Source organism: Thalassophryne amazonica, chromosome 16 (genome assembly GCF_902500255.1).
Source record: "Thalassophryne amazonica chromosome 16, fThaAma1.1, whole genome shotgun sequence".
Lineage (NCBI taxonomy): Eukaryota > Metazoa > Chordata > Actinopteri > Batrachoidiformes > Batrachoididae > Thalassophryne > Thalassophryne amazonica.
The window spans coordinates 82,393,071-82,420,202 of NC_047118.1; the positions used below are offsets into that span (position 1 = coordinate 82,393,071).

General features: G+C 43.8%; 1 protein-coding gene across 1 annotated transcript in view; it reads left to right on the plus strand.

Moving 5' to 3' along the window:
- LOC117528774 (myosin-11-like) overlaps window positions 1–27,132 on the plus strand; it is a 392,454-nt gene that overhangs the window by 216,330 nt on the left and 148,992 nt on the right. The window contains 3 exon segments of the mRNA XM_034191402.1: window positions 17,217–17,242; window positions 17,245–17,360; window positions 18,244–18,450. Of these exon segments, the coding sequence (XP_034047293.1) occupies window positions 17,217–17,242; window positions 17,245–17,360; window positions 18,244–18,450 (349 nt within the window).

Genomic DNA, 27,132 nt, shown 5'->3' on the forward strand with positions numbered 1-27,132 from the left:
AAGGATATGATTCCTTCTTTATGTTCTCCAATGCCATATACCAACACAGGGCAGAGTAGCTACCTAAACTCTGTGAGTGAGATAGATTATCTCGTCAATAGTTTTACATCCTCATTGAGGACAACTTTGGATGCTGTAGCTCCTCTGAAAAAGAGAGCCTTAAATCAGAAGTGCCTGCCTCCGTGGTATAACTCACAAACTCACAGCTTAAAGCAGATAACCCGTAAGTTGGAGAGGAAATGGCGTCTCACTAATTTAGAAGATCTTCACTTAGCCTGGAAAAAGAGTCTTGCTCTATAAAAAAGCCCTCCGTAAAGCTAGGACATCTTACTACTGATCACTTATTGAAGAAAATAAGAACAACCCCAGGTTTCTTTTCAGGACTGTAGCCAGGCTGACAAAGTGTCAGAGCTCTATTGAGCCAAGTATTCCTTTAACTTTAACTAGTAATGACTTCATGACTTTCTTTGCTAATAAAATTTTAACTGTTAGAGAAAAAATTACTCATAACCATCCCAAAGACATATCATTGTCTTTGGCTGCTTTATTAGTTGGCTATGTACCACAGGCTTTTAAGGTGGCAGTAATTAAACCATTACTTAAAAAGCCATCACTTGACCCAGCTATCTTAGCTAATTATAGGCCAATCTCCAACCTTCCTTTTCTCTCAAAAATTCTTGAAAGGGGTAGTTGTAAAACAGCTAACTGATTCATCTGCAGAGGAATGGTCTATTGAAGAGTTTCAGTCAGGTTTTAGAATTCATCATAGTACAGAAACAGCATTAGTGAAAGTTACAAATGATCTTCTTTTGGCCTCAGACAGTGGACTCATGTCTGTGCTTGTTCTGTTAGACCTCAGTGCTGCTTTTGATACTGTTGACCATAAAATTTTATTACAGAGATTAGAGCATGCCATAGATATTAAAGGCAGTGCGCTGCAGTGGTTTGAATCATATTTATCTAATAGATTACAATTTGTTCATGTAAATGGGGAATCTTCTTCACAGGCTAAGGTTAATATGGAGTTCCACAGGTTCTGTGCTAGGACCAATTTTATTCACTTTATACATGCTTCCCTTAGGCAGTATTATTAGACAGCATTGGTTAAATGTTCATTGTTACGCAGATGATACCCAGCTTTATCTATCCATGAAGCCAGAGGACACACACCAATTAGCTAAACTGCAGGATTGTCTTACAGACATAAAGACAGGATGACCTCTAATTTCCTGCTTTTAAACTCAGACTAAGTTATTGTACTTGGCCCCACAAATCTTAGAAACATGGTGTCTAACCAGATCCTTACTCTGGATGGCATTACCCTGACCTCTAGTAATACTGTGAGAAATCTTGGAGTCATTTTTGATCAGGATATGTCCTTCAATGCGCATATTAAGCAAATATGTAGGACTGCTCTTTTGCATTTGTGCAATATCTCTAAAATTAGAAAGGTCTTGTCTCTGAGTGATGCTGAAAAACTAATTCATGCATTTATTTCTCTAGGCTGGACTATTGTAATTCATTATTATCAGGTTGTCCTAAAGTTCCCTGAAAAGCCTTCAGCTACTCAAAATGCTGCAGCTAGAGTACTGATGGGGACTAGAAGGAGAGAGCATATTCACCCATATTGGCCTCTCTTCATTGGCTTCCTGTTAATTCTAGAATAGAATTTAATATTCTTCTTCTTACTTATAAGGTTTTGAATAATCAGGTCCCATCTTATCTTAGGGACCTCATAGTACCATATCACCCCAATAGAGCGCTTCGCTCTCAGACGCAGGCTTACTTGTAGTTCCTAGGGTTTTAAGAGTAGAATGGGAGGCAGAGCCTTCAGCTTTCAGGCTCCTCTCCTGTGGAACCAGCTCCCAATTCGGATCAGGGAGACAGACAACCCTCTCTACTTTTTAAGATTAGGCTTAAAACTTTCCTTTTGCTAAAGCTTATAGTTAGGGCTGGATCAGGTGACCCTGAACTATCCCTTAGTTATGCTGCTATAGACCTAGACTGCTGGGGGTTCCCATGATGCACTGAGTGTTTCTTTCTCTTTTTGCTCTGTATGCACCACTCTGTAGTTAATCATAGTGATTGATCTCTGCTTCCCTCCACAGCATGTCTTTTTCATGGTTCTGTCCCTCAGCCCCAACCAGTCCCAGCAGAAGACTTGCCCCTCCCTGAGCCTGGTTCTGCTGGAGGTTTCTTCCTGTTACCCTTTTAACAGTTTTTTCCTTCCCACTGTCACCAAGTGCTTGCTCACAGGGGGTCGTTTTGCCCGTTGGGGTTTTCCGTAATATTGTATGGCTTTGCCTTACAATATAAGCGCATTGGGGCAACTGTTGTTTGTGATTTGGTGCTATATAAATAAAATTGATTTGATTTGATCCATGTCTTTTTTGTCTGTAAGACATTCCTGCAGTTTAACTAATTGGTGTGTGTCCTCTGGCTTCATGGATAGATAAAGCTGGGTATCATCTGCGTAACAATGAAAATTTAAGCAATGCTTTCTAATAATACTGCCTAAGGGAAGCATGTATAAAGTGAATACAATTGGTCCTAGCACAGAACCTTGTGGAACTCCATAATTAACCTTAGTCTGTGAAGAAGACTCCCCATTTACATGAACAAATTGTAATCTATTAGATAAATATGATTCAAACCACCGCAGCGCAGTGCCCTTAATACCTATGGCATGCTCTAATCTCTGTAATAAAATTTTAAAGCCTGTGGTACATAGCCAACTAATAAAGATAGATTGATCATATTTAAGTTCGAAGCATTAATTAATGGTAGGGCTTCCTTGAGCAGCCTGGTAGGAATGGGGTCTAATAGACATGTTGATGGTTTGGAGGAAGTGACTAATGAAAATAACTCAGACAGAACAACTGGAGAGAAAGAGTCTAACCAAATACCAGCATTACTGAAAGCAGCCAAAGATAACGATATGTCTTTGGGATGTTATGAGTAATTTTTTCTCTAATAGTTAAAATTTTATTAGCAAAGAAAGTCATGAAGTCATTACTAGTTAAAGTTAAAGGAATACTCGGCTCAATAGAGCTCTGACTCTTTGTCAGCCTGGCTACAGTGCTGAAAAGAAACCTGTGGTTGTTCTTATTTTCTTCAATTAGTGATGAGTAGTAAGATGTCCTAGCTTTACGAAGGGCTTTTTTTTATAGAGCAACAGACTCTTTTTCCAGGCTAAGTGAAGATCTTCTAAATTAGTGAGACGCCATTTCCTCTCCAACTTACGGGTTATCTGCTTTAAGCTGCGAGTGTGTGAGTTATACCACGGAGTCAGGCACTTCTGATTTAAGGCTCTCTTTTTCAGAGGAGCTACAGCATCCAAAGTTGTGCTCAATGAGGATGTAAAACTATTGACGAGATAATCTATCTCACTCACAGAGTTTAGGTAGCTACTCTGCCCTGTGTTGGTATATGGCATTGGAGAACATAACAAAGAAGGAATCATATCCTTAAACCTAGTTACAGCGCTTTCCGAAAGACTTCTACTGTAATGAAACTTATTCCCCACTGCTGGGTAGTCCATTAAAGTAAATGTAAATGTTATTAAGAAATGATCAGACAGAAGGGGGTTTTCAGGGAATACTGTTAAGTCTTCAATTTCCATACCATAAGTCAGAACAAGATCTAAAGTATGGTTAAAGTGGTGGGTGGACTCATTTACATTTTGAGCGAAGCCAGTTGAGTCTAATAATATGTTAAATGCAGTGTTGAGGCTGTCATTCTCAGCATTTATGTGGATGTTAAAATCGCCCACTATAATTATCTTATCTGAGCTAAGCACTAAGTCAGACAAAAGGTCTGAAAATTCACAGAGAAACTCACAGTAACGACCAGGTGGACGATAGATAACAACAAATAAAACTGGTTTTTGGGACTTCCAATTTGGATGGACAAGACTAAGAGTCAAGCTTTCAAATGAATTAAAGCTCTTTCTGGGTTTTTGATTAATTAATAAGCTGGAGTGGAAGATTGCTGCTAATCCTCCCCCTCAGCCCATGCTACGAGCATTCTGACAGTTAGTGTGACTCGGGGGTGTTGACTCATTTAAACTAACATATTCATGAGGACTTCCGGTGGTGCGCAACGCGGTATGGCCGCATAAAAGTGATCTCTGGCATTAGCCTCATATTTTCCCCGACTCGAGAGCAGCATTTTAGGTCAAACTACTAAATTCTATGATAGGAATGAGTGGGAACAAAAATAAGAAGGGAAGATACGGTCGACGGAACATTCCCGATGGTAAAATGGAGAACGAAGTCACGGCTGGCGCGGAAGGTTCGCTAACAGCGGGACAAGATGGTGAACGAGGCGAGGGCCTGGATGTAATCCACAGCGCTGTGGGTGATGTTTTTGCGACTGAAATGGCCGTTCTCCGAGCCGAATTGAAAAACGACTTTAAGGAATTCCACACAAAATTTCGGGAGGACATAAAGAAACAGATGGTCGATTTTACAAATGAAATAAATCAAAAACTACGAGACACGGCAGACCAAGTGGACCAGGTGACTGAGCGGGTAAAGCAGGTAGAGGACACCATTGCGGATTCGGAGCTCTGGGACATCGGAGTCAAAAACACCCTCATACAACTACTAGAAAATCAGCGGATCTTGCAGGACAAGGTGGATGATTTGGAGGGGCGTGCGAGGCGGAAAAACATCAGGATGTACGGCGTCCCTGAAGACTTAGAGGGCACGTCCATTGCTACCTTTGTTGAAAATCTTATTAAAAGTGAGCTGGGCGCTGACATCGGCCTGGACCGAGCCCTCTGCATTGAACGTGCTTGGAAAAAAGGGGTAAAGGTGCAAAACAAGTAGGTCTATTTCGACCATGACTACGCGCCAGAAGTGCAGAAAAAGAGACGCGAGTATATCCCCGTCAAGAAAGCCCTGAAAGGGAATGGCATTCGCTTCCAGACACCGTTAAGTAAGATGCGAGTACATTATTCATCAGGCAGTGTGCTCTATAATAACGCGATTCAGGCTGCAGAGGATCTGCGAAAGCGGGGAATAACGGTGGTCGAGATCAGCACGGGAGCCCGGACCAAAAGATCACAGGAGAGACCCTCACGGAGTTGCTGCCATGGGAGATGCAGGAAGAATCCAGCAAGGTCGACTTTCAACAACATGTCAGGGAGAAACTTAGGGGATTCCAGATGGAATGGGGAAACGCCCAAATAAGCAAATGATGACGTCACCTGTTTCCACACTTTAATTTTGACTGGGCTAATTGTACTGTCTTGGATATGGAGTGGTATCTTCCTTCTCATTTCATAGTATAGGAGGGGCTGATGCCTAAGGACATAATTATAGTACACCAAATTTACCTTATCAGGCTAAGGGTGTTTTTTTTGTTTGCTTTTTACTTTTATTTTTGGCCTACACTGATGAGGGGCCCCACTTTGTGGCCAGTCCCCTTACTACCAAAGGACAATGCTTTATCCTTGTTTGTGGAAGTTCTTGTGATTGTTGTGTGTTTTTATTTGGTTTCAAGTTCAGGTTATGATGCTGTGAGGTCTGGGATGATTTATAAGTTCGAATTTCATCGATTAACATAATGACCTTTAAATATTATAATATACTGTCACTAAATGTTAATGGGCTGAACAATCCTCTAAAGAGGAGTAAGTTAATTGCTAAAATGAAAAGGGAAAAGGTGGATATAGTGTATTGGCAGGAAACACATCTCTCTAAGATAGAGCATGAGAAACTAAAGAAAATGGGCTTTACACATACATACTATTCGTCTCACAAAAGTGGCAAAAAGAGGGGAGTAGCTATTCTTATTTCAAATAAAATAAAGTTTGAATTCGTGGCTGACATAAGTGATGAGGAGGGTAGATTTGTTTTGGTGAAAGGTAAAATAGACCAAAAAGATGTGACATTATTAAACATTTATGCGCCCCCAGGGAGTAAAATAGAATTTTTTAAAAAGGTGTTTAATTTAATTTCCACAGAAACTCAGGGACCCCTTATTTGCGCAGGAGATTTCAATTTATTGTTAAACCCTCAAATGGACACAAATAACACTGGCCGAAGAAACACAACTGTTGAGAAGCATGTAAAAAGAATCTTACGGGACTTGGGGCTGATTGATGTGTGGCGATTATTTCACAAGTCAGCACCAGGATTTACTTTTTACTCCGCTCGACATGGGGTGTATTCAAGGATAGATTATTGTTTCATGTATAATAGGGATATAAACAGGATAAGGGATTGTAGAATAGGTCAAAGAGATATCTCTGACCACTCAGGAGTTACGTAACATTACATTTAGATGGGAGACAGAGAAACACTCTGTGGAGATTAAATACTAGTATGCTGGACGATCCCAGGTTCATAAAAGATATGATAACAGAGCTTGAGCAGTACTTAGAGGACAATAATAATGGGGAAACAAATCCAAGCATTGTGTGGGACGCGGCTAAAGCTGTCCTTAGAGGAAAGATAATAGCCAAGGCAGCCATGATGAAGAGGAAAAAGGCACAAGAATTGCTACAGCTACAAAATAGACTAAAAATCTTAGAGCATTTACATCTGACTAATAAGGATACTACAGTGACACATCAAATCAGACAAATAAAACAGGAAATAGGATTTTGGGTGAAGAGGTAGAGAAAAATATTTGATTTATGAAACAAAAATACTATGAAATAGGACCCAAAGCAACTAAACTCTTAGCATGGCGGATCCAAAAACAGAAAGCTGAAAATACTATTTACAAAATTAGAGACCCGACAAATAATAAATTAGTAACTGACCTAGAAAAAATTCATAACGCTTTTGAAAGCTACTATAGATCTTTATATAGACGATCTAAGTATGTTGATGAAAGTATAATAGCAGATTTTTTAAAGTCGTTAGACCTCCTATCAATTGGTTCAGATGCAAATAATAGATTAACTTCATTAATAACCCATGAGGAAATAGATAAGGCTATATCAGCTCTTAATTCAAACAAATCACCAGGCACTGATGGGTTCCCTCCTGAATGGTATAAAATTTTGAGGGGAAGCCTTATACCTCTATTACAAACTAGTTTTAATTATGTCCTCAAGGGCGGAATGGTACCTCCCTCTTGGAAGGAGGACTTTATATCCGTGATACCAAAAGAGGGAAAGGACAAAACCGACTGCAAATCTTATAGGCCAATAAGCGTATTGAACTCTGACTACAAATTATATACAACTATACTAGTACGGAGAATGGACACTATAATGCCCTCTTTGATTGATGAGGACCAAATGGGTTTTTTGAAAAATAGGCAAACCCATGACAATATTAGGAGAGCGTTGCATATTATTGAACAGATCAATAAGGGGAAACTCAGTGGTTATTCTTAGTTTAGATGCAGAAAAAGCATATGAATCGGTATATTGGGATTTTCTTTACTTAGTAATGAAGAGATTTGGTTTTTGTCAGGAATTCATAAATTGTATCCAAGCCCTTTATTCGTCACCTACTGCCAGAATTAAAATCAATGGTAGTCTTTCCAACTCTATAGTACTGGAGCGGGGCTGTAGACAAGGGTGTCCAGCCAGTCCAAACCTTTTTAACTTGTTCATTGAACCTATAGCCCAGGCATTTCGTCAGGAGTCAGCAGTGAAGGGTATCCTAATTGGCGAGGAGAAGTACAAAGTGAGTTTATACGCAGATGATGTCCTTATCACAATCACAGATCCTGCCTTGGGCCTACCGGTGTTGATGAAGATGCTAGAGACATATGGATCATACTCAGGATATACACTCAATGTAAATAAAACACAAGTTATGTAATTTAATTTTTCCCCAGAGCAGTCTCTCCTGTCTAAATCAAATTTTAATTGGAATTCGACTAGCATAAAATATTTGGGAGTAAATTTACCAAAAGACTTGTCCCAAATATTTGAAATGAATTATAGACATACAAACTGTTGTGAAAGTGTAGTGACACGGACCCACAACAGGGGGCGCAAATGAACGGTCAATAGATGAGCCAAAAAGTAACAATTTAATGTTGTGAAGGTGCACAACGAATACACAGACAATCTCAGAATATGATAACAGTCAATCCACAAAGGTGACGTGTGGGCAGGCTCGAGGATAGAAGACGTCTGTCCTGAGAAGAGCCGGAACCACATGATTTCCGCCGCCACCGAACCTGGTGAATACTGGAGCCGCCAAGTCCCGAATTCCCAGGTGATCACCGTCCCCGACTGTCGGATCTGATACTGCTGGCGAAGAACAAAGACAGTCAAGTGTGGGTGTGTGTACACCCCGTAACAACAACGGTGGGAATGCCACCTCCACCTCTAACACACACTCGTGCAGCGTCTGTTTAACCACTTATCTGACGGACGTAGGACGAAACAGTCGCGACCCACGCCGGTCCTCTGGTTGACAGCTGCAAAACAATAGCTCTTAGAATCAATTAACACAGGCAGAGAAAGTTACCTCCATAGAAGTACGGTATCTCGGCAACGAGGTGGAGATGACGTCTGGTCTTTATCGAGTGAGATGCTGTAGAGTAGATGGGTGACAGCTGTCAAGAGATAATGAGTGACAGCTGTCACCCCCGGCTGTGTCCGTGGCGGCAGCACCCTCTCGTACCTGAAGCCCGCACTTCAGGCAGGGCGCCCACTGGTGGTGGGCCAGCAGTACCTCCTCCTCTGGCGGCCCACACAACAGGACCCCCCCCCTCAACGGGCGCCTCCTGGCGCCCGACCAGGCTTGTTCGGGTGACGGTGGTAGAAGTCGGCCAGGAGGGCCGGATCCAGGATGAAGCTCCTCTTCACCCAGGAGCGTTCTTCGGGTCCATACCCCTCCCAGTCCACCAAATACTGGAACCCCCGGCCCATCCGACGGACGTCCAGGAGCCGGCACACCGTCCAAGCCGGCTCCCTGTCGATGATCCGAGCAGGAGGCGGCGCCGGTCCGGGAGCACAGAGGGGTGAGGTGTGGTGAGGTTTGATCCTTGAAACATGAAAGACCGGGTGGATCCGCAGTGAAGCCGGGAGTTGGAGCTTCACTGCGGCAGGACTGAGGACTTTGAGGATCTTGTATGGTCCGATATATCTGTCCTTGAGTTTCAGGGAGTCCACCTGGAGGGGGATGTCCTTCGTGAATAGCCACACCTCCTGCCCGGGCTGGTAAGCAGGGGCCGGGGATTGCCGGCGGTCTGCATGGGTCTTCGCCCTCGTCCAGGCCTTCAACAAGGCAGAACGGGCGGAGCGCCACACCCGACGGCACTTCCGCAGGTGGGCCTGGACCGAGGGCACACCGACCTCTCCCTCCACCACGGGAAACAATGGGGGCTGATACCCCAAACACACCTCAAATGGGGAGAGGCCGGTGGCAGAGGACACCTGGCTATTATGCGCATACTCAATCCAGGCCAGATGTTTACTCCAGGCCGTCGGGTGTGCGGACATCACACAGCGCAGGGCTTGCTCCAATTCCTGATTGGCCCGTTCTGCCTGTCCATTGGTCTGCGGGTGATACCCGGACGAGAGGCTCACAGTAGCCCCCAGTTGCCGGCAGAAGCTCCTCCAGACGTGTGAGGAGAACTGGGGACCACGATCAGAGACGATGTCGGTGGGTATCCCATGCAGACGGACGACGTGGTGGACCAGGAGGTCTGCTGTCTCCTGGGCTGTTGGGAGCTTCGGGAGGGCCACGAAGTGGGCCGCCTTGGAGAATCGGTCCACTATCGTGAAGATGGTGGTGTTGCCCTGGGATGGCGGGAGGCCCGTGACGAAATCCAGACCGATGTGGGACCAGGGGCGATGAGGCACAGGTAGCAGCTGGAGAAGTCCTTGGGACCTTTTATGGTCTGCCTTGCCCCTGGCACAGGTGGTGCAGGCCTGGATGTACTCCCGGACGTCGGCCTCCGTAGACGCCCACCAGAAGCGCTGCCGGACAACTGCCACGGTCCTTCGCACCCCTGGATGACAGGAGAGCGTGGAACCATGACAGAAGTCCAAGACTGCAGCTCTGGCCTCTGGTGGGACGTACAAACGGTTCTTCGGACCAGTTCCGGGGTCCGGGCTCCGTGCCAGGGCCTCCCGGACGATCTTCTCCACGTCCCAGGTGAGGGTGGCCACGATAGTGGACTCAGGCAGGATGGGCTCCGGTGGATCCGACAGTGCAGTTTTGACTTCCTCTTCGTGTACCCGGGACAAGGCATCCGACCTCTGGTTCTTGGTCCCGGGGCGATAGGTGATCCGGAAGTCAAAACGCCCGAAGAAACAGTGACCAGCGGGCTTGCCTGGGGTTCAGCCGCTTGGCGGTCCTGATATACTCCAGGTTCCGATGGTCAGTGAAAACCGTGAACGGCACAGACGCTCCCTCCAACAGTGTCTCCACTCCTCAAGAGCCTCTTTCACCGCAAGGAGTTCTCGATTGCCGACGTCACAGTTCCGTTCAGCCGGGGTCAACCTGCGTGAAAAGTAGGCACACGGGTGAAGAACCTTATCAGTCTCTCCGCTCTGGGATAGCACGGCTCCTATCCCTGAGTCAGAGGCGTCCACTTCAACCATGAACTGGCGGCTAGGGTCGGGCTGCACCAAAACTGGCGCAGTAGAGACCGTCGTTTCAACTCCTTGAACGCGGGCTTCGCACCGATCCGACCATGGTGAAGGAGACTTTTGGAGAGGTCAGGGCTGTCAGGGGGCTAACTACCTGACTGTAGCCCTTAATGAACCTCCTATAGAAATTAGCGAAGCCGAGCAACTGTTGCAGCTTCCTACGGCGTGTTGGTTGGGGCCAATCTCTCACCGCAGCAAACTTGGCCGGATCAGGGGCGACGGAGTTAGAGGAGATGATAAACCCCAGGAAGGACAAAGACGTGCGGTGAAACTCGCACTTCTCGCCCTTCACAAACAGTCGGTTCTCTAACAACCGCTGCAGGACCTGACGTACATGCTGGACATGGGTCTCAGGATCCGGAGAAAAGATGAGAATATCGTCCAGATATATGAAGACGAATCGGTGCAGGAAGTCCCGCAAGACGTCGTTAACCAAGGCTTGGAACGTCGCGGGGGCGTTGGTGAGGCCGAACGGCATGACCTGGTACTCAAAGTGACCTAAAGGGGTGTTAAATGCCGTCTTCCATTCGTCTCCCTTCCGGATCCGAACCAGGTGATACGCATTTCTAAGATCCAGCTTAGTAAAGATTTTGGCTCCATGCAGGGGGGTGAACACGGAATCCAACAATGGCAACGGGTATCGGTTGCGAACCGTAATCTCATTCAGCCCCCTGTAATCAATACATGGACGAAGTCCGCCATCTTTCTTGCCCACAAAAAAGAAACCTGCCCCCATCGGGGAGGTGGAGTTCCGGATCAGCCCGGCAGCTAATGAGTCCCGGATGTAGGTCTCCATTGATTCGCGCCAGGTCGTGAGAGGTTGTACAGCCTGCTGGACGGGAACTCAGCGCCTGGAACCAAATCAATGGCACAATCATACGGACGGTGCGGGGGAAGGGTGAGTGCCAGATCCTTGCTGAAGACGTCAGCAAGATCGTGGTACTCAACCGGCACTGCCGTCAGATTGGGAGGGACTTTGACCTCCTCCTTAGCCTGTAAACCGAAGGAACCGAGGATCCTAAACACACCCGATGGCAGGTTTCGCTCCACTGAACCACCACCCCAGACGGCCAATCAATCCGGGGATTGTGCTTCAACATCCATGGGAAGCCCAAAATCACGCGGGAGGTAGAAGGCGTTACAAAAAACTCAATCTCCTCCCGATGGTTTCCAGACACCACCAGAGTTACTGGTTGTGTCTTATGTGTGATTAAAGGGAGGAGCGTGCCATCTAGTGCCCGAACCTGCAATGGCGAAGGAAGCGCCACCAGAGGGAGCCCTACCTCCCTTGCCCATCTGCTGTCTAGCAAATTCCCTTCTGACCCCGTGTCCACCAGTGCTGGGGCTTGAAGGGTTAAATCTCCGCTCAGGATTGTAACTGGGAGTCGTGTGGCAATCTGTGTGTGTCCCACGTGAATGTTTTGACCCCCCCTTAGCCCAGTCTCTGAGGGCGGTTGTTGTTGTGGCCGTTTGGGGCAGTTTTTTCTGTATGTGCTCCTTTGAGCTGCAGAGAAAACACTCCCCGCGGACCAGCCTCCTCATTTTGGCCCTGTGCGTTCCCTAACAACGTCAGCAGGGGGAGCTGTTGCCCCACGGAGCGCTGCGGCTGTGGAGCGTGGGGATGGGGCGGCCCCTTTTCGAACCCGGAAGGGAGAGGGACGGCGCGTATCCGGCCACGTCCTTCGCCTCGCTATCCCGACGGCGCTCCTCCAACCGATTGTTCTAACCGTATAACGAGGATCGATAAGCCCATCTAAATCCCGCGGTTCCTCCTTAGCTACCAGATGCTCCTTCAGGACCGATGACAGTCCGTTTATGAAAGGCGGCGCGGAGTGCAACGGTTTCCAGCTGGACCCTCGCAGCCGCGATGCGGAAGTCGACTGCATATTCGGGCTGCGCACCGGCGCCCCTGTCGCATTGACAGCAGCATTGTTGAAGCGGGTCTCTCCTCTGTTAGGGTGATCAAACACTGTTCTGAACTCCCCCACAAACCCAGTGTATGCTGATAACAACTGTGAGTTCTGTTCCCAGAGCGCCGTATCCCAGCGCGTGCCTTACCCCAAAGCAAATTAATAACATAAGCCACCTTGCTGGCGTCAGACGCGTACATCACGGTCGTTGTGCAAAGGACGAGCGAACACTTATGTATGCTTCAGGGGATGGTGGTGGGGGTTTGTTGAACGACCAGTGGAATGTTAATACCACGACACCGGGTCGGCAGGAAGGAGGAGCCACAGCAGCTCTCTGATCGGTGCTTCCAACCTTTGCGGTGAGACCTCCATCCTGCGATTAAGGATGATGTTTTTGCTCGGACATCAATCCAGGCCGAGTGGGTAAAGGTGGTGAGAATTTGCTGCAACTCACGCCTCCTGCAGGACGCCTGTGCACCCTGCTCTTCCATTGGCTGTCCAACAGATGGATGAGCCCCCTCGGGATCCATGACGCTGGCCGAGATATCCTGTTGTGAAAGTGTAGTGACACGGGCCCCACAACAGGGTGGGGCGCAAATGAATGGTCAATAGATGAGCCAAAAAAGTAACAATTAATGTTGTGAAGGTGCACAACGAATACACAGACAATCTCAAGAATATGATAACAGTCAATCCACAAAGGTGACGTGTGGGCAGGCTCGAGGATAGAAGACGCCTGTCCTGAGAAGAGCCGGAACCACACGATTTCCGCCGCCACCGAACCTGGTGAATACTGGAGCCGCCAAGTCCCGAATTCCCAGGTGATCACCGTCCCCGACTGTCGGATCTGGTACTGCTGGCGAAGAACAAAGACAGTCAAGTGGTTTTTGTGTGTTACACCCCCGTAACAACAACGGTGGGAATGCCACCTCCACCTCTAACACACACTCGTTTAACCACTTATCTGACGGACGTAGGACGAAACAGTCGCGACCCCAAACGCCGGTCCTCTGGTTGACAGCTGCAAAACATAGCTCTTAGAATCAATTAACACAGGCAGAGAAAGTTACCTCCATAGAAGTACGGTATCTCGGCAACGAGGTGGAGATGACGTCTGGTCTTTTGGAGTGAGATGCTGTAGAGTAGATGGGTGACAGCTGTCAAGAAGATAATGAGTAACACTGTCACCACCACGGCTGTGTCCGTGGCGGCAGCGCCCTCTCGTGCCTGAAGCCGCAATTCAGGCAGGGCGCCCACTGGTGGTGGGCCAGCAGTTACCTCCTCTTCTGGCGGCCCACACAACACAAACAAAGAGATATACAACGAACTCAGTGCCTGGAGCCTGCTACCTCCTTGATTCGGCAACAGAATACAGATTATTAAGATGAATAGTCCTCCCAAAACTATTGTACTTGTTTCTTGCTTTACCTATTTCCATACCTGAGAAACAATTCCGGGACTGGAATAAACACATCTCGAGATTTATTTGGTTCAATAAAAGACCAAGGGTTATGTTTTGTACATTACAGTTGCCGAGGGAGAGAGGGGGGGTTGGCTCTGCCCTCTTTGATGATTTATTATATCTGCACAGGTGAAATATTTGGTTGTTGGTGTAATCCATCCTATAGTGCACGATGGAAAACAATTGAGATGTCTCTGTCAAGAATACCAATTCAGTCCAGATTGGGGTTTGTAACTCATGAAAAGGAATTCTTCTCAACAACTAGCCAATGGATCACCTTGGCACTAAAGGTGTGGGAGGAGCTGGTTAAGAAACTACAGCTTCAGGAAGAGATAAAAGTCCTAAGATGGCCAGCATATGACCCAGAGTTTTTACCCGCTGCCCAGGATAGTAGATTGAAACAGTGGGTGTGTGTGGGGGGGGGGTTGACTGCTACATGCACGTTTATTAAAAAGTCTGGACCAATTCCCTTTGACACTTTGTGCGAGATTGGTGGCCTTAATAGACAAGATTTTTTTTAGATATTTGCAACTCCGTGATTATATTGTTAAAAAAAACAAGCAATTGCACTGTCAGGGACTTCTCAATTGTTAATGTTTTTACTAATGCTTATAACCTTGGAAGTAACAAAGCTCTAATAAGTAAGCTATACCAGGGCCTAATTAAATTTAAAGGGAACTCCACAGATTCTATTAAACAAAAATGGGAGAAGGAAATCAATATTCAATAACAATCAATAACAGAGGACATGTGGATAAAGACCTGGGAAACACAATTCACAACAACAAACTCGAACACCTGGTGGGACTTTTGTTGGAAAAACATCATCCACTTCTTTATAACACCCAGACAAAAGGCTAAATTCTGTACTACCCCTGCTGTGTGCTGGAGAGGCTGTGGGGAGGTCATGGCAGATCACGGACATATATTCTGGTCTTGCCCATTCATACAACTTTTTTGGATGGAAGTAACAAAAATATGCTCCAAAACTCTGGGCTTTAATGTGGACAGTTCATTTGTATCCATGTACTTGGGATGTTTCCCTGATGAGTGGGCCACAGACGACATCTATCTTTTGAAAATCCTCTTGGCATCAGCCAAGAAAGCTATTACAAAATGTTGGTTGACTAAAGACCCGCCCACTATAAGCCTTTTCATCTCCATAGTAGAGAGCATTAAAATGATGGAAGCTATGACTTATACCCTGCGGCTACAAGGCGACTTGGGAAAGAGACGCTGGAGAAAATGGCTGGACTTTAAAAAGAGTTGTGACAGGAAAATGAATGTATAAAATCTGTAATCTCTGTATGGTTTGACATGTTGATCTCCTTTGACCTCACAATGTTGACATTTGTTATATGTTCAAAAATACCTTACAAATAAAAGTAAAAAAAAAACAAAAAACTAACATATTCTCCTGCTGTAACCAGGTTATCTGTAAGGCAGAATAAATCAATATGTTGATCAATTATTATATCATTTACTAACAGGGACTTAGAAGAGAGAGACCTAATGTTTATTAGACCACATTTAACTGTTTTAGTCTGTGGTGCAGTTGAAGGTGCTATATTATTTTTCTTTTTGAATTTTTATGCTTAAATAGATTTTTACTGGTTGTTGGTGGTCTGGGAGCAGGCACCGTCTCTACAGGGATGGGGTAATGAGGGGATGGCAAGGGGAGAGAAGCTGCAGAGAGGTGTGTAAGACTACAACTCTGCTTCCTGGTCCCAACCCTGGATAGTCACGGTTTGGAGGGTTTAATAAAATTGCCAGATTTCTAGAAATGAGAGCTGCTCCATCCAAAGTGGGATGGATGCCGTCTCTCCTAACAAGACCAGGTTTTCCCCAGAAGCTTTGCCAATTATCTATGAAGCCCACCTCATTTTTTGGACACCACTCAGACAGCCAGCAATTCAAGGAGAACATGCGGCTAAACATGTCACTCCCGGTCCGATTGGGGAGGGGCCCGAGAAAACTACAGAGTCCGACATTGTTTTTGCAAAATTACACACCGATTCAATGTTAACTGAATCGGTGTGTAATAATAACCATCACTGGTTATTATTACTATTATTGTTGTTGTTATTATTACTAATATATAAATCAAAGATAAATTAAAAAATATTACAATTTATAATAGATTTGACTCTTTTGTGCTCAAATGTGCTGACAGCTGCAACAGCTTAATGCTAACTTTAACATTGAAATTGCCATAGACATGCTAATGCGTTACCATCGGTCATGTTTTAAGTTATAAAATACACCTATCAACTGTTTCAGAAGACCATAACAAGTCAGATTAACATAAAAAGGTAAATATTACTCACAGACATATGCTCTTTGGGTTTTAGTGGGGAAAAATTAAGACAAAGTGAAATAAAAATGAATGAATCAACAAAGCAGCTCGATCTGCGAATCACTGTTTCGATTGGTTCAAGGTTAAAAGCAAAGCCGCGCTGCAGAAACGGTTGATTTATATGGAAGAAATGAAACATTTGCGGTAAAACAGTTATTTAACAACTAATCGATGACTAAATTAGTTGACAACTATTTTAATAATCAATTAAATTGATTAGTTGTTTCAACTCTACTAAACACCTCCTCTTTCTGTCAGATCCCATGTGGGATGTGTGTGTGTGTGTGTGGGGCAGAGTGCCACCTGTGCGCCTGGACTAAACCATTGTACAACTGTGCAGGGGTGGAATTGCCCTCAGAGATCTTTCAATATTATTGTTAGAGCACAATTATGTTTCACAACATTTATACATTTATTCTAATTATATTCTTTTACAACATGAATTGTATGAACGTTAATAATATGCAACACAAAAATGTATTTAATGCCAGTTTTTTGTACCCCCCCCCCCCCCCCCCCGCTCTGGGCCCTGGGTACATAGTACCCTTTACCCCCCAGTCCGACGCCCCTGGTGTTTATAGAACATATGTAGCTGTTTGCACTGCGACGTAAAAACAACACTGATAGAATCACTTGTTTTCCAGCTTACACTCTGATTATTCATTCCCAAAGGTGTCAACATGACTCCAGAACGGGCAAAGAGGGTGCAGGTTTTGGAACCACCCCCTCCACCAGGTGATTTCACTCATTAACATCACTTTGAGCAGATGGAATCAGTTAATGAGTGAGATCACCTGCTGGAGGGGGTGGTTGCAAAGAAAACCTGCACCCTCTTCTCGAATCAGTTTGAGACCTTTGCTTTACAGTGTCAGGCTGTGTTTTGGTGTGTTATGTCAATATGATTGGCAGGGCGAAGCGTGAGCAGGAAGTGACCATGCTAAGAAAGCCATGGAGGAGGAGGGGAGGAGACATGAAGGCCAAATCCAGGATCTGAGACAGAAACACAGTCAGGCTGTGGAGGAGCTCACTGAGCAGCTGGAGCAGGCCAAGAAGGTAAAATACAAGGTTATTGATCCCCAAAATGTGAATCTGCTGCAAATTGTGAATTATCCGCAAACCATTAATGAAAATTTACGCAAACCGTGAATATCTGTGAACCGTTAATCATTTTTCTGCAAAAAGTGAATAAAATGTCCTTCAAAACCTGAACGCAGGTCTTGCAAAATGTGTTGCAAAATGTGAATATCATTCACGATATATGGTTTCTTTCAGTTTACATAGTGTACAGGTGTCAGTTTACGGATCAATTATTTCAGGAAACTTGATCACAAACACTATCTCAGTTAAAAAAAAAAGAAAAAGAAACTTGGGGAGGTGGGGGTTTCACTACACCTGTGAGATGAGCCCCAAGTGCACTCTCGCTTTTGGTGTCAAGCGCGCAGTCCTGCTGGGCGTGACCTGCTCCAGGGATGGTGGCAGGTGGGGGAGTCTGACTGGGGCGGTACACCTGTCAAACGGTAACCTAAGTGTGCCAAGGCGAACTCAGGGAGGTCAGAAACCTCCCGTGGAGCAGAAGGGCAAAAGCTGGCTTGATCTTGATTTTCAGTATGAAGACAGACCGTGAAAGGAGCCAGCTGAGGTGGTTCAGGCATCTGGTAAGGATGCCTCCTGGGCGCTAACCTAGGCCGGTGTTCCAGGCACATCCTTCTGGGAGGAAACCCCAGGAAAGACCCCGGACTACATTGAGAGATTATATCTCCACACTGGCCTGGGAACACCTCAGACAGAAGTGATTAATGGTGCCTGGGAAAGAGAGGTCTGGGGTCCTCTGCTGGAGCTGTTGCCCCTGCAACTGGTTCCCGGATAAGCAGTTGAAGATGAGGATAATAATAATAATAATAATAATAACAATGGGCTGATACATCTGTCTTTGCAGGTGAAGGCTGGTTTGGAAAAAGCCAAACATGTTCTGGAGAAGGAAAAATCAGATCTGAGCGCTGACCTGCGAACCATCGCTAACGCCAAACAAGATGTGGAACACAAGAAGAAGAAGGTGGAGGGTCAGCTCGCAGACCTGAACTCACGCTTCAGTGAGAGTGAGCGGCAGAGAGCTGAACTGGGAGAAAAACTCTCCAAGATGACTGTGAGTTGTAATATTCCAAACAAACAATGTGAAAAAAAAATAGAATTGACCAAGTAATAACATTTTAAATACTCCTGACAATTTTATTAGTGTCTTTTACAGAGGATTTTAAACCCACAGATGTAATTGACTGGAACATACAGTTATGGTTGGAAGTTTATATACAGTCATCATGTGTATGAATGTCGTGGTAATTTGTGGCTTTTAATGATGTCTTTGAACTGTTCTTTTTGCCAACATGGAATGATTATACAGCAGACATCATTAATAACTTTAAAAACAAGAAGGTGGACAACTGTGAATTTATTTTGGATCTTCTCTCAAACACACAGAGGCAAAATATACATACAGCCTGAAATATACATTCATTCACTAAGTCTTTTAATAAGTGGTGCTGACAAGACATATTAACTCCTCATTAGTGATCATGATTGAGTACAACTGGTAGTTTCTTTTTGCCAGCATAAAAATGATGTGTTTGACAGCACTCACTGAACTGGCCAATAATCAGAACAATGGGGAAGTCCAAGGAACTCAGTGAAGATCTAAGAAGGAGAATTGTACATTTACAAAATTTGGGAAGGTCTCATGGAGACATTTCTAAACAACTACAGATTCCCAGATCAACTTCATTTGATGAAACAAATGTACCTAAGTACAAGTTAGTCAGACGTGTCACCACTTGCCACTTGTCTGGAAGAAGACCCAAACTGTCACCCTCAGATGAGAGGATATTAGGTTAGGATGCTCAGGAACACCCCAGGAAACACCAAGGCTCAGGCCTGCCATGAACTGGAGACTGCTGGAACACCAGCGTCACTGTCCGTGGACTGAGAGGGTGGAAAAATAACTAATATATATATATATATATATATATATAATATATATATCTATATATATATATATATAATATATTATAATTATATATATGTATGTATATATATATATATATATATATATTATATATATTATATATTATATATATATATATATATATATAATATATATATAATAAAACCCCAATTTGAAGTTGGGACGTTGTGTAAAATGTAAATAAAAATAGAATACAATGGTTTGCACATCCTCTTCAACCTATATTCAATTGAAAACACCACAAAGACAAGATATTTAATGTTCAAACTTTTTTGTTTTTGTGCAAATATTTGCTCATTTGAAATGGATGCCTGCAACACATTTCAAAAAGTTGGGACAGGGCAACAAAACACTGTGAGTGTTGAATGCTCAAAGAACACCTAATTGGAAACAGGTGAGTGTCATGATTGGGTATAAAAGGAGCATCCCCAAAAGGCTCAGCCGTTCACAAGCAAAGATGGGGCGAGGATCACCACTTTGTGAACAACTGTGTGAAAAAGTAGTCCAACAGTTTAACCCTCTGGGGCCGACACTAAATTATAAATAACTTTTTAATGATATAAGATAGAAACTTAACTTTTCAGCAAAAAAAAAAAAGTAACTCCGCGGACTTTCGGCCAGCCATCCACCATCTTTGTACTCCTATAGAAGCTGTGTGATGCATGCACAATGTGAGTGTCCAATCGGAATTGGTTCACCGTCACATGGTTTTCCAATATCCAATCATAGGGCAGAACAGTCCTCACATGGTAATCCCAAAGATCGTTTCTAGGTGGAATGTGTTCTCTGTGGCATGTGAATGCTGTCTGAATAGCCCCCTGGCTGGTGGCTCCATGTTTTAAAGCGGCAGCATGGTCGCATATGACTGAAGGAGATCAGCGTAAGAGGGTCTCTTACAAACTCACGTGGTGCGAACGAAGATTGTCACTGAGAGAAATGATTCACTTAGTTGGCCAGGGAATATTGTTGAAATCGGGTTGTTAAGTGTGATGTAAGGCATCATGCGATTTTCAACTTCCGGGCTCCAAACAAAAAAGGCGCACTGTCATTAACATTGAGAACTGTACTGAGACGCTGTGATCAGGCTGCACTTAAACCCGTTGCACACGGACAACAACATTAACATCGCAACATAAAACTCTTTGTATATTGTGCCTAAAACTGTCCTGGATATATTAACTTGGGTTTTTTAGACATTGCTATTGCATTTGTTTTATGTAAAAATGCCAGAAGTTCAGGTTGTTGCTCTGTTATTTTCAATGGGAAGCTCTGCGAGCTGCGATCGTTTCCTGTTCATGTCGTTCAGGTGGAGGCAGAGAAACGGCGGGAGAGAGGTTTGCGCACACTGTAAACATAAACTAAACTTAAAACTGTAGATCCTAAAAAGGATCATACAGACGTAACTTTGTCAACTTACAGGTCTTTGGACCCGGAAACAGTTTTTTCACGTGATGCGTTACATGCTGTCCACTCGTAAAGTGACAATTACGCATTTGAATGAAAGGAGGGGGAGGGGTGTTAACAGGGCCTCAAACTGTGAAGAGAGGTTGTTTACATGCTGAAACACATTCCAAGAGAGAGTCAACTGCATTTAGGTAAAACGTTTGTGTTGTAAGCTTGTGTGTAACTAGCAGACAGAAATTGCTTTGAGATGTGGCATAAAGACAAAACGCATAGACCATTTTGTATAGATTGTTCAAAATGGTCTATGCTGTTGAGTTTATTTTAGAATGTTTATTTTTGTACTTCTTTGTACAAGATCCCAAACCTACCTTTATAAGTGTCAAAATAGTTTAGTTGTTTATTATAGTTTGCTGTGTGTTTTGAATAAATGTGTGAAAATTATTTTTCGCTTTATTTTTTATTTTCTTATTTCTGATTGTAAACCTTTATTACACTATAAAACACTACTATGGCATATATATATATATTCTGAAAATACAGACTGTCCTGAAAAAAAGAGATATACCACTTGATTGTGGGATGCAGGGTGAGCTTTTAACAGCAATAATAAACATTTATGCCAGGCGAGTGAACTGTCCAAAAATGCCCTCGGACCCAGAGGTTAAGAACATGTTTCTCAACGTTCATTTGTAAGGAATTAGGGATTTCATCATCTAAAGTCCATAATATGAGCGAAGCGTCACACAGTGGCACAAAGCTCACTCATGGTACAGGACGTCCTAACAGGAAGTGCCAATTTTTCAAATCCACAGTGAAACAGGAACTGTTCAAATGTCAAACACTTCCTGGCATGGGTGGAGCTAGAGCAAGGCTGGGGTTTCACTGGACTCTCCTGAAATCTGATTGGACACAGATGACTGACATGTCACAGCAACCACATGTCCTGGTTGAAAGACCTGCATTTTCAAATCAGTGAGTCACATTGACTGCTAGGTTCCTCCTGTCCAGTAGTTGTGCTGTTTACACACAAAAGTTCTAATCCACCTTAGTAGAAGAAGAAAAGTATTTGCTCCAGATTTGAACTGAACACGTTGTTGAACTATGGACGTCTAATGACACCAAACTTATATTCAATCAATCAATCAACTTTTTTCTTATATAGCGCCAAATCACAACAAACAGTTGCCCCAGGCGCTCCACATTGCAAGGCAAGGCCATACAATAATTATGAAAAACCCCAACGGTCAAAACGACCCCCTATGAGCAAGCACTTGGCCACAGTGGGAAGGAAAAACTCCCTTTTAACAGGAAGAAACCTCCAGCAGAACCAGGCTCAGGGAGGGGCAGTCTTCTGCTGAGACTGGTTGGGGCTGAGGGAAAGAACCAGGAAAAAGAGATCGATCACTAATGATTAAATGCAGAGTGATGCATACGGAGCAAAAAGAGAAAGAAACAGTGCATCATGGGAACCCCCCCACAGTCTACGTCTAAAGCAACATAACCAAGGGATGGTCCAGGGTCACCCGATCCAGCCCTAACTATAAGCCTTAGCGAAAAGGAAAGTTTTAAGCCTAATCTTAAAAGTAGAGAGGGTATCTGTCTCCCTGATCTGAATTGGGAGCTGGTTCCACAGGAGAGGAGCCTGAAAGCTGAAAGCTCTGCCTCCCATTCTACTCTTACAAACCCTAGGAACTACAAGTAAGCCCGCAGTCTGAGAGCGAAGCGCTCTAATGGGGTAATATGGTACTACGAGGTCCCTAAGATAAGATGGGACCTGATTATTCAAAACCTTATAAGTAAGAAGAAGAATTTTAAATTCTATTCTAGCATTAACAGGAAGCCAATGAAGGGAGGCCAACACGGGTGAGATATGCTCTCTCCTGCTAGTCCCCGTCAGTACTCTAGCTGCAGCATTCTGAACCAACTGAAGGCTTTTTAGGGAACTTTTAGGACACCTGATAATAATGAATTACAATAGTCCAGCCTAGAGGAAATAAATGCATGAATTAGTTTTTCAGCATCACTCTGAGACAAGACCTTTCTGATTTTAGAGATATTGCGTAAATGCAAAAAGGCAGTCCTACATATTTGTTTAATATGCGCTTTGAATGACATATCCTGATCAAAAATAACTCCAAGATTTCTCACAGTATTACTAGAGATCAGGGAAATGCCATCCAGAGTAACGATCTGGTTAGACACCATGCTTCTAAGATTTGTGGGGCCAAGTACAATAACTTCAGTTTTATCTGAGTTTAAAAGCAGGAAATTAGAGGTCATCCATGTCTTTATGTCTGTATTGGTGAGTAAACGAGCGTATTTTATGCCAGAAATGAGGTCCAGGTTGTTAAAAGCAGCATTTCTCCTTTAATTCGGGTTGCCTTATATACACATGTTTAAGTTAACAGAACAACGAGCTGGTTCATGCTCTGTTGGCTTATTAGTGTAGCAGATAACTGCAACAATCCTTCAAATGGTGATACAACCATCAAATTCAGCACAAATACAGCTGGAGGAAAATTAATGGAGCAACTTTAACTTTTGACCCCTAAACATTTATAAAGACTCATTAGCAGGCTTTTAAATAGCCCTTTCATTGGATTCAGGTGTGTTGGAACAGGGAGACAACTAGAGTGTCAGGAAGGTAGATCTCGAGGACCGAACTTGGGCACCCCTGATTCAGACAATCTGGAGAACTTTCTACATGTAAGCAGCAAGGCCGAAAACCAACATTGAATGCCCGTGAACTGTGATCCCTCAGGCGGCACTGCATTAAAAACCAAGATCATTGTGTAAAGGATCTTACCGCGTGGGCTCAGGAACACTTCAGAAAACCATTGTCAGTTAAACACAGTTCGTCGCTACATCTACAAGTGCAAGTTAAAACTCTACCATGCAAAGCAAAAGCCATACATCAACAACATCCAGAAACGCTGCTGCCTTCTCTGGGCCCAAGCTAATTTGAAATGGACAGATGCAAAGTGGAAAAGTGTGCTGTGGTCTGAGGAGTCCACATTTCAAATTGTTTTTGGAAATTATGTTCAAGTTCAAGCATTTATTGTCATTGCCACAAACGAACAACAAAATTATGGCTGGAGCATCCACATGCATAGTAAAAAAAAAAACAGTGCAAACCCAGTGCAATAAATAACCCCTAAATACTCCATGTGAACATTGATAACATCAGTACAGTGACATTATTAACAGCAGTATCAAAACAAGTTGTTGATAAAATGCATTGAGAGTAAGGACAGTCAATAAATAAAATATAAAAACGGTGACACTGTACAGCAATGCAAAAACCACTTCAATACTATTGATTAGTGGATATAATCCACGTAAGGGGGGACATAAGGGGAAAGGGGCAATTTCCAAATAAATAAATAAATAATAGTAACAATGTGCAACAATGCAAAACCAGTTCAGTGCTACTACAACTAATTGTGAATTCATTGCAGTTGATATGGTTATAGTCCCTGGGAAGGGGGCAGAGAGTGGAGGAGGGCAGTGTTCAGTAATCTGACAGCTTGAGGATACAGGCTATTGGCCAGTCTAGATGTTCTGGCCTTTACGGCCCTATACATTCTCCATGAGGACAGCAGATGGAAAAAGTGATAAGCAGGATGGTGCTGATCTCGCAGGATATTACACACTCTAAGATAGTGAGTGGGGTAGATAGTACTAATCTCTGGGAGAGTCATCCCAGTGATGCTCCCCGCTATTTTCACCACCCACTGAAGTGCCTGCTGGTCGGCTTTAGTGCAGCTGGAGAACCACACTAAGAATCCATATGTCAGCACACTACTGATGGCACAATTATAAAAGTTCACCATCAGGCATCTAGGGATACGGGCGCTCCTCAGCTTCCTCAGATAATAGAGGCATTGTTAGGCTTTTCCCACAATTGAGGCAATGTGAATGCCCCAGGACAGGTCCTCCATCACTGTCACACCCAAGAACTTAAAACTGCTCACCCTCTCCACCGCGTCAGTGCCAATGAAGAGAGGTTGATGATCATTGTGCCCTTTCTTATGAAAATCCACAACTATTTCTTTAGTCTTTTTGGTGTTTAGTGCCAAAATGATGTCATGGCACCAAGACACCAGATGTTGCGCCTCAGACCTGTAGTATGTCTCATTGTCATTGGTGATCGGCAAATTTGACAATGAGGTTGAACGGGGGAGGTGACACAGCAGTCATGGATAAACAGAGTATAGAGCAGGGGACTCAAAACACATCCTTGAGGAAAGCCAGTGTTAATGACAAAGGTAGAGGAGGTGTTTTTCCCCACTCTAACATTCTGTGTGCGATTAGTTAAAAAGTCCACAATCCAATTGCACAGGATGGAACTGAGATCCAGCTGATGGAGTTTGGACCGCAGTTTAAACGGCCGGATGGTATTAAAGGCCGAACTGTAGTCCACAAAGAGGAGCCATGCATAGCTGTTCTTGTGCTCCAGGTGCGCTAATAAAGTATGCAGCACCATGGCAATGGCATCCTCAGTTGAGTGGTTCTCTCTGTAGGCAAATTGGTATGGATCCATTAATGGTGATATTGCAGTTTTAATGTGTTTGATAACCAGTCTCTCCAGACATTTAGCAGGAATAGATGTAAGTGCCACAGGTCTGTAGTCACTGAGACAGACATGTGACATTAGACTGCTTCAGAAGGGGGACAATTATAGCTGCCTTGAAGCAGGCCGGGACCAGAGCGCAGGACAGTGAGATATTGTAAATAGAGGTGAAAACATCTGCCAACTCCGCAGCACAGTCTTTAAGTACCTGGCCCAACACTCCGTCCGGTCCGGGTGCTTTCCTGATGTTAATGCCTTGGAAGACACGTCTCACCTCATGTGAGGTCTGAGTATCTTGTCAATAGTTTTACATCCTCATTGAAGACAACTTTGGATGCTGTAGCTCCTCTGAAAAAGAGAGCTTTAAATCAGAAGTGTCTGACTCCGTGGTATAACTCACAAACTCGTAGCTTAAAGCAGATAACCCGTAAGTTGGAGAGGAAATGGCGTCTCACTAATTTAGAAGATCTTCACTTAGCCTGGAAAAAGAGTTTGTTGCTCTATAAGAAAGCCCTTCGTGAAGCTAGGACATCTTTCTACTCATCACTAATTGAAGAAAATAAGAACAACCCCAGGTTTCTTTTCAGCACTGTAGCCAGGCTGACAAAGAGTCAGAGCTCTATTGAGCTGAGTATTCCATTAACTTTAACTAGTAATGACTTCATGACTTTCTTTGCTAACAAAATTTTGACTATTAGAGAAAAAATTACTCATAACCATCCCAAAGATGTATCGTTATCTTTGGCTGCTTTCAGTGATGCCGGTATTTGGTTAGACTCTTTCTCTCCGATTGTTCTGTCTGAGTTATTTTCATTAGTTACTTCATCCAAACCATCACATGCTTATTAGACCCCCATTCCTGCCAGGCTGCTCAAGGAAGTCCTACCATTATTTATGCTTCAATCTTAAATATGATCAATCTATCTTTGTTAGTTGGTTATGTACCACAGGCCTTTAAGGTGGCAGTAATTAAACCATTACTTAAAAAGCCATCACTTGACCCAGCTATCTTAGCTAATTATAGGCCAATCTCCAACCTTCCTTTTCTCTCAAAGATTCTTGAGAGGGTAGTTGTAAAACAGCTAACTGATCACCTGCAGAGGAATGGTCTATTTGAAGAGTTTCAGTCAGGTTTTAGAATTCATCATAGTACAGAAACAGCATTAGTGAAGGTTACAAATGATCTTCTTATGGCTTCGGACACTGGACTTATCTCTGTGCTTGTTGTGTGGACCTCAGTGCTGCTTTTGATACTGTTGACCATAAAATTTATTACAGAGATTAGAGCATGTCATAGGTATTAAAGGCATTGCGCTGCGGTGGTTTGAATCATATTTGTCTAATAGATTACAGTTTGTTCATGTAAATGGGGAATCTTCTTCACAGACTAAAGTTAATTATGGAGTTCCACAAGGTTCTGTGCTAGGACCAATTTTATTCACTTTATACATGCTTCCCTTGGGCAGTATTATTAGACGGTATTGCTTAAATTTTCATTGTTACGCAGATGATACCCAGCTTTATCTTTCCATGAAGCCAGAGGATACACACCAATTAGCTAAATTTGCCCCACAAATCTTAGAAGCATGGTGTCTAACCAGATCGTTACTCTGGATGGCATTTCCCTGATCTCTAGTAATACTGTGAGAAATCTTGGAGTTATTTTTGATCAGGATATGTCATTCAAAGCGCATATTAAACAAATATGTAGGACTGCCTTTTTGCATTTACGCAATATCTCTAAAATCAGAAAGGTCTTGTCTCAGAGTGATGCTGAAAATTAATTCATGCATTTATTTCCTCTAGGCTGGACTATTGTAATTCATTATTAT